Source organism: Lampetra fluviatilis, chromosome 50 (assembly GCF_964198595.1).
Source record: "Lampetra fluviatilis chromosome 50, kcLamFluv1.1, whole genome shotgun sequence".
In the NCBI taxonomy this organism is placed as follows: domain Eukaryota; kingdom Metazoa; phylum Chordata; class Hyperoartia; order Petromyzontiformes; family Petromyzontidae; genus Lampetra; species Lampetra fluviatilis.
In genome coordinates this window covers 2,945,133-2,957,600 of record NC_136324.1, presented here as the reverse complement: position 1 = coordinate 2,957,600, position 12,468 = coordinate 2,945,133, and the positions used below count along the sequence as shown (strand labels likewise).

Below are 12,468 nucleotides of genomic sequence, written 5' to 3'. Positions count from 1 at the left end.
TCATGGTGATGTCGATGGGATGAAAAGGATATTAGCGCGCATTACAGGTAAAAAATTGCGATTGCCGTACCATGATTAATGCCGCAGTGCGTCTGACCTGCTTCACCTTTGCCAAAGAGATATTGTATCTGAATGCGCTCTTTCCTGGTTATAAATAAATAATCTGATTGATTGAAAAAGAGTGGCAAATCAGGCACGGGGAGAAGGTTGCACAAGGAACCATGAGTTACAAAAAATTCAACGTGCACTGTTTTTGCTGCGTCTTTGTGTAGTATTTTACAGAATATGGACCAGACTACATGCTTGACATCACTCCAAGCTGTCGGACTGACAAAAACGACCAACAGTATCTGGACAATCTCATCGCCAGAGTACGAGGTATGTGAAAGGCACTGGCACACCAACACAGACGCACACGCCTTGTTCACGTTCAGCTCAATACGCCGCACATCTGAATCTTCATTTAGCCTGGAGCAATCAGATGAGCTATAAAGCTCTTTTTCATAGATGTTCAGCAGGGGCAGGTCAGAAAGTTACAACAACAAACAATACAAAAAAATATTTGAAGCTTTTGTGACTGCAAGGATTCATACTCTTAGGTCTTTTCGGTAAAGTCACGTAGGGAAACATAAATAATAAAAGAATAAAAATCATATAAATAATAACAGCTATATTATTATTATTTCTATTATTTTTAATAATAGTCATATTATTTATATTATTTTTATTCTTTTATCATTTATTTTTACCTACGTGACTTTACCGAAAAAACGTAAGAGTATGAATACAAAAAACACGGTTGGAGTGCAGAGTATAGGAAAGCTAAACAAATTAAACAAAAAATTTAAATACATTTTTTTTTTATTTTACCAGTTAACGCCCACTGAGCTATTAGCTTCTCATTCAGATGCGACCTGGCCACAAATGATAGCTCAAAGAAGTGGCTCATCACGTGCACATCAATAACAGCCAAATACTCTAAATAATCTAAACGCACGTTTCTAATTGTCGAGAGAAAACCAGGCGGGGACCCGCATGGTATAATTGTAAATCATATTCATGATAATGTCACCTGTTTCATCGGGGATGCTGCCAGAGTTGTATATAATGGTCAACACAACTGGATCTGCAATCCAGAGGTCATCGGTTCGATTCCATCTCCCGGCCAGTTTCTGAAATCCTCTCCCCCACCGTCCCCCACTCCCCATCCGCTGTTGTCCACCGAGCGGTATTTTTGGGTAGATATTCTTAGGTTTTTTCGGTAAAGTGACGTAGTTAAAACATTAAAATTAAGTAATTTAAGTAATTAATGAATTTTATTTTTTACAATTAATTAATTGATTGAATTAATTACTTAATTTGACTTTTTTACCTATGTGACTTTACCGAAAAAAACCTAATGAATCCTTGCAGTCACGAAAGCTTCAAATCTAGAATTTTTGGGTAGCCCAACCACAGGCGATGGGCGGCAGGTCGCGTGCAGTGCAGTAAAATGTGGGTGCTCCCACTTCTTCCGCCAAGACGTACGGTCAGTGCGGCGGACGCGGACACGGTACTTGATGCACAGGCGGCAAGGAAGATGGGAAAACCTTAAACCGTCACCCAATTGTTAAATGTTGTGAGATCGCTCTCCAGCCACTCTGGCGGTTGTGCCGAAGCAACAATAACCTTTACCTCATCCGCACCTAGTTTACACAACAAAGGCTCATGCCTAACAGCGTGCTTCAGCCGCACCGAACCTCACACAAATAATATTCAGGGCTTACCTTGGCTCCTCCCACCCTCAACCAGTATATACACAAGGACTGGTTTCTTGGAATTTCTCTCACTTGATACAGCTATCGTGCTGTGACGGTTCCACCTGAAGACGGAAGCTTGTGTTGCCTCCGAAACGTCGTGATTTTTATTTTATATTTATTTTACTTTTATTAATTTTAATTTTTTACCTACGTGACTTTACCGAAAAAACCTAAGAATAACAATAACGTGGCACGTTTGGTTCACGTTCCAACGTGATTCGTTGGCGGTGCCGGGTGGAGGAGGGTATACGACACACATTTGACTTCAGGGCTATCGCACCCTAAAAATCAATTATCAATCCAGGATAACCAAGCTGCTCGCTGGAAGATTTAGTTTTTTTATTAAAATCGTACATCCGTGTGTGTTTGGTAAGACGGTGGGGAGCGGTGGTGTAGCGGTGAGCCCTGCGCTGCGCTACGAACCCGGGTTCGATTCCCGTTCACGGCCAACATATCGGTGTCGATTATCTGAACCGGTCCTGGGCCTCCCGTAGGTCGACTCAGCCTCAAATGAGTACCCGGTGCAGTGTGTAAACATCGCCACTAAGGAGACAAAGGCGGCCAGGCGTGGTGTTGGCCACCCACCCCCTCGTGTGCCACTAGGCCCTTCATAGGTGCTACTCGCTAACAGCGCTTGCCCCAACAGTCTGTTAAGGCTGCACAAGGGGGGGGGGTGGATCTTTGTCTTTGTTGAAGAAGCCAACAAAACGAATCAGTTTCTCTCCTTGCTGTGCGCGGCTCGTAACGCAATCGACAGGACCCCCGGCGACACCACCACCGCCGCCGCCGCCGCCACATGACGAGCCGTGCCGCACGCGACGACGTTAAGCCGGTTGCCCCGGTCCTTTGTGAATGTAGCGGATCGCCCGAGTCGGGCCATTGTTGTGCCCGTGCGTGTCGCAGCCTCAGCCCCAAATACACTAATTCAGGTCGGCCAAAGCCCGTTCCTCACTGTGGTGGCGGCACCACGACTTCATCACAGAAGCAGCAGCAGCGGCGGCGTTTGGCTAGTGGCGGTCACCGCATCACGCGGCGCTTTCTGGGATGCGCTTCTGCGGCCGTCTGGAAGGCTCTTCCTTACGATATTAGGAAGCCGTTGCAGCTATGCGCTATTAAATCGTCTAGGTTGAAAACTTATTTCTTTCGAACTTGCTTTTTTGTATTTAGTTGGTTGTCCTTCCCCCGCACATCCAATTAGCTAGGCAGGCTACGTACGGTGCGAAAGAAGTTCAACTTACATACACACCATGGCATGTCTCTTTAACAAATAAATGTGACGCATTCTCTGTTGACCGATGGATGAAGGCTTCCCTCATGCCAATGCCGGTTATGGGGGCTTTTTGACCATACTTTGTCACGCTGGTAGTGTGGGTTGGTGTATTGGCTGTAAAAGGGTGGCACCCGTTCTGATATCATTCACCACTGATGTTAGCCGTGGCCAGGAATCTAACTCGGGTCGTCGGGGTCATAGCGCAGTGCGCTGTCCACTATCCCAGCGCCTCCACCCATCGCCTGTCAATTACCAAATTACCATCTTTTAATTCTGGATTGAGTCGTACACACTACACTTGCCTGATGATGGCTAAACACATCTCACACGCGTCTGCATTCTCCCACACAGTTCTCCGCTTGAATTTGGATCACGCTCGTCACATCACGCGAGACGTGTTTAGCAATCATCAGACGCGTGCAGGATGCAACGGCAACATTTGTGTTCTAGTAACGGAAAAAACTATCTCTGCACCCGGCACACCACATCAAGAACACTTCTCACTTTGGCCATGGCCATGAGTCACGTGACTGTTCTAGCCTACCAGTGGCCCAGAAAATATTGCCACAACCGGCACACCACATCCAGTATCATCGTGCAACGGGTGCCGCAAGTCTTCGCGCACGAGCCGTTCAACGCGACGACTTACCCCGTCCCTCAGATATTATGAAAATAAACAATGCATCCTTCCCCAATTTGTCTGGTGAAACCACCCGATGCCTAATAGGCAAGCACGCTTTCTGTTTTTTGAACTGGTCACAGTCCGACGCAAACCTATAAAATACGTGATGCGAAATAGTCATTAAGTCAAAATAATCACCGAATGTTAGGTTAATATTACATTCCTCACCACTGCCAGGCCTTTTTTTTTTCCCCGCGAAGGTTCAGGAATTACCGCGTGAATTTGAACAACGGCCGCGCGTAATGTTTGTCGGAATGCAATAACGGGCGCCACGGTTTTGTTTATGATTTTTCACTCCCCGCCACCATCCCCCCCTCACCCGCCCCCCCTCAACGAAACTCTGCCCCGGCGGCCCTCGCGATAAATCACACGTTTCGGCGCGATGATATATTGCGCCCCACTCGGTGGCGAATCGGTCGCCGCCACCGCTGCCTGTGGCCACCTACCCACGTGCGATCGCAGGACGTCCGCGTTGGCGGAGGGGGCGATGGCAGCGGCGTTGTGTTTCTCAAGGCAGATGGCAAAGCAGATGTCAGCAAGTAAAAATAGTCACGGGCAGGAGGAGGGGGAGGTTTCAGCCATCAGATTTTATCAGGTAAAGTGATGCTCTCCTCTGGGCATCGCAAGGATGGACTAACGAAGCAGTTGATTAATGATTCAGCGCTCACCGATTCACTCCGCTCGCTTGCTCGCTCGATCACTCGCTCGCCGGCGGTCAGTCGCCTGCCTATGACTCTTCTCTTGCTACTACCTTCACTCGTTCATTCCTCCTGCCAAGTTCGGAACTCCTATCTACCAGACTGACTGTTTTGCCTCATCCGCGCTGTGTTCAACCACACTGCAAATTAAAAACGTACACTCGCCCACCCACTCGCTCGCTAGCTCACCCACCCACTTGCCCCACAACCACACTGGATGTCACAACAACAACAACAACCGCCATTCGCCACTAAGTGGCGGTGACGTCACCACGACGCTTGTGCCAGGCCATGTGCACCTTGAGGCCACGTGAAGTGTCGAACGCCCGCCGGCAGGAGATCACGGGGCAGACCCAGGTGCCACGGGTCGACTGACTGAGATGACTGAGGTGTCACAACATTACACTCGCTCACCCACTCACCTACCCACTCGCTCGCTCATTCACTCACCCACCCACCCACTCACTCACCCACTCGCTCATTCACTCACCCACCCACTCACTCACTCGCTCATTCACTCACCCACCCACCCACTCACTCACCCACTCGCTCATTCACTCACCCACTTACTCACCCACTCACCCACTCGCTCATTCACTCACTCACCCACCCACCCACTCACTCACCCACTCACCACTCGCCACACTGCAGGTCACAACCACTTCTCATTCTGCTTCTTCCCTCGCACTGCTCAAATTGGGAATTCCCACTCATCATCTCCCTTCCCCAAGTGTTTTACACTCTTAGCTTTTAACGAGTGCTGTTCGTTGCTGGCTGCTTTGAGGGTCTCGGGTTTTTATTTTTGGGGGGCACTGTGCTCAGCGAGCGTGATTTTAAAAAACTAAAATCTGACGGCGGCTATTTGAGCACCGGGTGTTTTGAGATGGGTTGCTGGGAATGTAAATGGCGAGACAAAACAAGCAGTGCAAGAAGCCTGGCAGGTAACACGGCAGGTTAAGTGCTGGAAGTGTGACTGAGCACAAAACGGTTGCGATGAGTGCGTGCGTACGTACGTTGAACTTCTCACGCGCCGTGCGTAGCCAGCCCTGCTAATGGGAGGTGCGGCGAAGGACAACAAACTAAACACAGGACAGGGCCATCGACTTGGAGGCTGGGAAGAGAACGTGGCAGGGGTGAGTATTGCGGTGATGATTTAGGCACGAACGGTTGGGCTGGGTAGGACGGCCCGTGCAGCTCTAGAGGAGGGCCTATGGGCGACACGGGCAGAGCAGTGGCCTCCACAAAGTCCGGCGGTCGAGGGGAAGCCCTAAGGGCGGACGACAGGACGCTGCTAGTTCGGACGTCGGAGGTCGCGTGTCTACTCTGCAGCAGCAGCAGCAGCAGCTGCTGTGGGATCTGGCAGGGGGCAGGAAGTGTTGCCGGTGAGGTTGTGGCCATCAACAGCTTTGGCCACGATGACATCTTGATCTTAATCTTGAGAGTGAAGGAGGCTGGTTAGCCCCCGAGACAGCGCAGTGACCTCTGTATACAAGGTTCACCGGTCTGACCCCCCCCCCCCCAACCGACATCGTTCCCATCACAAACGCCCAGGGCCGTGTCGAGGCCTCACCGACTGTCAACAAGCGCAGAGCCCGGACGGCCGTAATCTCAGCGGGGATCTGTCTGGGGAGGGGGGCGTTGGTGGGTTAGCGGCCCAGCACGCAGCACACCACATCCAGTGTACCTCCACGTGCCACCTACTCCAGTCTGACCAGTGAGGGCAGAAGATATTTCCGCAGCCGGCGTTCCTCATCCAGTATACCGCTCGCCGGACTGTGGCGACAAGTCGCTGCAGTCTGCCCGCCGCCGACTTGGGATAATGTACAGTGGGACGTCTTTGGGTCCTATGTCAGTCCATGGGTCCGATGTTAGTCTCAGGACCTTTTTAACACGTAGGCTTTCGCGATCAATATTATTCATAATATAGGTTTTTGGGTCAGATCGCGTTATTTATAAATGTGTCGTAACCCTCCACCACCCGACACGGCCAAACAGTAAAAAATGTGTCACGTTTTCAAAGGACAAAATAATTCACTTCTTTAGCCCACTGGTGTGCTGAAGAGAGAATCAACAGCATTTTTAAAATTTGAGTAGCACGACGTTTCGCTGATAATTACAATCAGCTTCATCGGGCAAGAACGGTGAAGCTCTCCTGTTGCTTCCGTTCTTAAATAGAGCAGCCTCAGGGTGACGTCATCATTTAATTCAATTCAATCTGGTGCAGTGATTCGAGGCAAGGAGGGGGGGGTATTATAATTATATAGATTGGTAATCATTCAATTGTTATTCATTGGTAGTTAGTTTCAGGGTCCTACGTTAGTCTAAGGGTCAAATGTTAGTGTATATATCTACGCTGGTCTGTAGGTTCTGTGTAAGTCTATGGGTCTCGGTGGCTGAGCTTTATTTTCAAGGGCACTTGTGCAAGGATTGAGATGGGCAACTGCCCCATCCAATTCTGCCCCCTGCCCCACTCTACGTAGCCTGGGCCCCCTCCAGCCCGCGGGCCTTGGTGCAGTTGCACCGCCTGCACCCCTCGACAGCTACGCCGCTGCCACACTCGCCGTGGATTGATGCGTCGTCCGGGATGGCGCGTGCGCACGTGTTTGCGTGCGCACACGCGTGTGCGTGCCCACGCGTGTGCGTGCCCACGCGTGTGCGGTGGCGGCTGCTGTATGTTCACACGGCGTGGGGTTGTGTGCTGCAGAGCAGTGGGTTAGCCTAATGGGCATCACACTGTGCCAGTTTCCACAGTGCTGATGGTTGTGTTATAACAGCAAGGCTATAATTTCTTCAGGGAATTACTGAATTGTGTGCAGTCGGCTATAAAAATGAATATTGAAAAGGGCCGAGAAATAATTTGAGACGGACCAAGGCACCGCGCTTGGCACGCTTTGCTCGTCGCTCACGCCTGCTGACATCGAAAAAATACAAACGGCGTCAAAATAATTAAAGACCTCTTCCTTTCGTGTCAGAGTACCTAGCGCTCTCTGACCCTGCGAAATAAAACAAAAAGCGTTTAATTGATTTTTTTTCCACGGGTGTGTTTGTGTTTGTTCTACGAGACATCTGTGATTCGATTACGCGTTTCCGGCACGCTAGCCCCGCCGCTGTTTCCCCCAATATGACACAGTGCCATATTAGTATGTTTCCCCTATCGGGGGTGGGTGGGGGGGGAGAGCGCCCTATAGGATTTCAGTTAAAGGATTTTTTTTTATTGAAAACCTCGAATAGGTGAAGGGCAGGGTTGGGGTGCGCCGGCCGTGCCATGGGAAGGCCGCTGAAGCCAAGCGCGCGACACACACGACGCACACACACACACCACGCACACACACCACGCACACACACACACACCACGCACACACACACCACACACACACACACACGACGCACGCACAAGACGCACGCACACACACACCACGCACACACACACCACACACACACACCACGCACACGACGCACCACGCACGTACACACACGCACACACACACAGGACGCACGCACCACACACACACACCACACACACACATGCACACACACACACGACGCACGCACACACCACACACACACACACCACGCACACACACACACACACCACGCACACACACACCACACACCACGCACACACACGCACACACGACGCACGCACCACACACACACACACCACGCACACACGACGCACACACGACGCACACACGACGCACGCGACACGACTGTGATTGCTGGCGTCACGTGTCACCTCTCGTTTCCAGAACCACGCGCGTCATCCCACGGCTATTGGACTCGGAACGAAACGCTCCTTTTATTTCACCGAAATAAATAAATGTGACGGCGGTGGGCTTTGTGGGGGGGGGGCGGGCGGGGCGGAGGCCTTCATCCAGCAGTGGATTGAACACGGCTGATGATGATCGAATATGATTGATGATGGTTGTAAAATGAATCAATTGTAGACGTTTTTCAGTCCATCGATGGACGAAAGCCTCCCCCGTGCCATGTCAACCGTGGGGTTTTTTTAACCAAATGTGACCACGCTGGTCATTTGCGGGTTTGTGAAGGAGCATTAGGAGGCTGTGCGGGGGGGGGGGCAGGACATTGTCTTGATATCACGTGCCACTCACGTTAGCGGTGGCCGGTAGATAGAACTCGGGGTCACTGGGTTCGTTGTTGCAGCGCCGCTAACCACTGCGCCACCACTCGGCACCGCAGTTTGCAAAACATTTATCGTCTCTTTTGGAGCGATTTAGGAAATAAAAGCGGCGCAAAATGCAGCATATTTTAAGGGGCGTGTGTTTTTTGGCTGCAGAATTTGTATTCTTTGCTAAGTGGAATGAGGGGTTATTATTATTATAATAAAAAAAATTCTTGCGCTGGGATTTGTACTGGCCCGAGAGACGGCTGACTTGACAATTCCTCAGCGGCAACTCACCTCATTGCCACTTGCGCGCACGTGCCCACGTTGAGATTCTTCCGCACCGCACGTAGCCAGCCTCACACCTGTGCTCCAGGCGGCACTCGGTGCATCGCGTTGCCTACAACTCCGTACTCGTGTACAGTGATCCCTCGTTTATCGCGGTTCATGGGGACCGGAACCCCTCGTGATAGGTGAAAATCCGCGAAGTAGGATTGGCCCACTAGGAATTTCCGTATATGTGTGTGTGTGGGTACCAGAATGTTTAAAATATGTATATTTATACTTTATATATATTTTACTTTAATCTATTTAATTATAAAACCTTAATATTATACATTCACTCTCTCTCATACGATACGTATTATGGTGTTCTACACTCACCAATGACAGTAGTATCTTGAGACTTGACTCCAGTAATGACGATGACAATGACGATGACAATGACGACGATGACAGACCTGTGCAGTTCGATGAATGTGATGATGAATGATGATGATGATGGTGTTACTGCACAGGTATAATGAGGCCTTTAAATCAGTTCGAAAAATCCGCGATGCACTGAGGCCGCGAAACTTGAACCGCAAAGTGGCGAGGGATTACTGTATTAGCCGCCCCTCTTGGGCACACTCGCCCGGCTTGTCATTGCTTTCCTACATTCAGTGGCGGTCGCTCGCCCGCGTTGTGGGGCCGCGTTCGATTTATAAACTCCTCTCGAGATGACTGAAGAGATCTAGACGAGGGCTGATAAAGATGCGGTGAGATTCGAGATGTGTGGAAGGATAGAGTTGGCGTGAGATGAGAGGAGAGAGATAACAGATGAGACAGCAATGGAGTGAAATTATACGAGGTGTGGGCGAAAGACAGCTGCCGTGCGTGCGATGAGAGGAGAAATTAAAATGGGACAGAATTGTATTGAAAACGAGAGAGCTGTGGACACGAGACAGAATGTACCGAAGTGAGAGAGATGCAGAGAAGAGACAGCTGCGGACACGTTAGAGATGTGAGAATGTTATTAACTTTATGTTCATTTACATTTTATGTTAATTAGGACCTGGATTCAAGCTGATATTTGATCCATCCCGATATTCGTTTTTTTTTTCTTCACAAATTTCAGGGTCCCCTTGAGCTGTTTGGGGCCCTAAACTTTCGCCCCGATTTGCTTCTGCATCGTCGCCGCCAATGTACCCAAACTCACTCTCCCCCTTCCGCTGTGCGATTTTCTTTTGCAGCCAACCTGAAAAACGCGTCGTAATCTTCACGCGGGGACGAACGCAAAGACGCCAAGGACTCTTGTGGCACGCGGGACCGACGGGGACGATTTCATTCTACGGATTTAGACGGAGGGGGGTGCGGGGGGGTGATGCCGCAGATTATCCAGAAGTGGCGGCTTGTGATCACACACTCGCGCCTCTCACCGACAGGCGACACCTCGGTGCACTTTAAAATCGGGATAATTTGTAAAAGTTTCGTTCGTCGCGCTCACGTGTTTCGTATGGTCCGGTGGGGAACGGGCGCGTGTAAAAAAATAAATACCGTCGGTTGTTTTGCTTGCGTGCGTTGTTAGCGGTCGCGCTGCTTAGCCCTGCGGTTGCGTTTCCGGGTCGTGCCGCTCGTTCGCGAGTGCCGAGAAGAGCGTCTTTCGCCGGCGGAACTCGTCATTTGGGAACCGATCCACGTCTCGGGTTCGACAAAACGTCGGGGGACATCGTTTTCCGAGCGACACGCCACACACAACCTGAAGAAAGCACACCGGTCGGGAGAGCTACGTGACATTTTTTTTTTGCCAAAGTAAAAGAGTTGCCGCCGTTTCATCAAAACGACGCTGGGATCGTACCCGGGTGACGTGTTTGGTGATTTTTATTTTTTTGTTTTTTTTACGCTTCGAACCGTCCACGATGTTTCTGTGTCGATGGCGACTTGCGTTCGGTCCACTGCAAGAAAAGTCGCGATTCGGCGTCGAGATTTAGGCGAGTTTTTTTGCGTGACTGTTAACATCACGGAAGATGGCAATTGCTTAGAGCAGGCCTTCATCCAGCAGTGGATCGACCATGGCTGACGATGATGATGCTTGTGAATGTGGTTAGTGGTTGTGTCCGTAGCCTGCAGAATTTACTTGAATGGTTCATCCACTGTTGGCCATTGATGATTTTTTGACCCTAAACTTCACCACGCTGGTCGGTGCAGGTCGGTGAATCATCATCGATTGCTATTGGTAAGTCACCACTTGCGATGTTACAAATTGCAACGGGGCTTTGCTATCGCCTCCCGAAAGCGCGCCTCTTTCGCAAGCAGTGCCCTCGCCGCGTGCACCGAGTAGCTTTTGGCCGCGGAAGAACATTGGCGCGGGAACCTCCAACACGGCCACCCCTTGACAGGGTCGTTGACGCGAAGGAAGCGCGCTTATTTCGGAGAGAGGGATCACGAAGGCCAACCGAGAGACGCTCCGCTTTGCCGTCTCATCGCCGTCTCATCAATTCCACGTGCGCTCGTGTCGAACCTTGCGCGCGTTCGAGAGAGTCAAAGGCGCAGCCCTGCAATGGCCTGCTGTGTGCGTACGCGTGCACGTTGAACTTCTGCCTGCACCGTACGTAGCCAACCGTGCTAATGCAGAGTTGGGGGGAAGGACAACAAACTAAACACAACGAGGAGTTCTAATGAAATGCGTTTTCAATCTACGCCACTGCTGGTGCTGTCTAGAGAGCCACCCCCCCCACCCCCTCCTCAAGAGTATTTGGCCTACTCTTCCATGCTGGTCAAACCCCACCACACGCGACCTCCCAATGGACAAACTGTGGTGGTGGTGGTGGTGGTGACGGATTGCCCAGTCCAGTTGTGCTGACCATTCCGCGGCTGTGACGGCGGCCCTGATGTGTGCGTACACCGAGATAGTTTGTTGTGACCTGTTGTCACCGTTGTTTTGAACCAAATTGTCGAATAAAAAGAAACGTTTTGCAACAAGACCTCGGAGTGACGTGAGCTGAAATGTCCACACACCCGTTACGCAACACTGCTGCGCGTCCTGAGCCAGAGGTGGGGGTGGACACGACACACAATGTTAAACGCTATAAATTATTCATTTATGAACTAAACTAAACCATTTTTCTTTTCCAGGTAAAGCCCACTGAGCTGTACAGCTCTTCTTCGTGAGCAATCTGGCCACAAATGGTAGCTCAGCGAAGTGGCTCGTCGTCGTGTGGAAATTGATAGCAGCCAAATACTCGAAACGCGTGAAGTGGATTCTAAATTGGAAGGGAAAACCCGTAGGACCCGGAGAAAAATCCACGCGACCACTGGAAGATGATGACAGAGAGAAAGACGCCACAAACTCCAAATATACAGCAGCAGGCGTCAGGGTCGGGATCGAGCCCACGACCTCCTGTACACCAGGCGAGGTAGTTAACATCTCCTAGCCACCGTGATGATGATGACAGAGAGAGACGCCGCAAACTCCAAATATACAGCAGCAGGCGTCAGGGTTGGGATCGAGCCCACGACCTCCTGTATACCAGGCGAGGGAGTTAACGAGGGGAAGGGGGGGGGCTGCCTTATCGGGCCCTGGCGCGATCACACTTCCCTTTCTGGGGCGCGCGATCCCACGTGCCCCTCGCCGG

At 50.8% G+C, this 12,468-nt stretch overlaps 1 protein-coding gene across 2 annotated transcripts in view; it reads left to right on the top strand.

The window, feature by feature from the left end:
* HDAC8 (histone deacetylase 8) overlaps window positions 1-11,804 on the top strand; it is a 187,816-nt gene extending 176,012 nt beyond the window's left edge. For both annotated transcript variants that reach the window (XM_078878243.1, XM_078878244.1), the window contains exons 10-11: window positions 273-378; window positions 10,087-11,804. In XM_078878243.1, coding sequence (XP_078734369.1) covers window positions 273-378; window positions 10,087-10,109 — 129 coding nt within the window. In that variant the 3' untranslated portion in view covers window positions 10,110-11,804. The remainder of the gene's footprint in view (window positions 1-272; window positions 379-10,086) is intronic.
* Window positions 11,805-12,468: the final 664 nt, after the last annotated feature.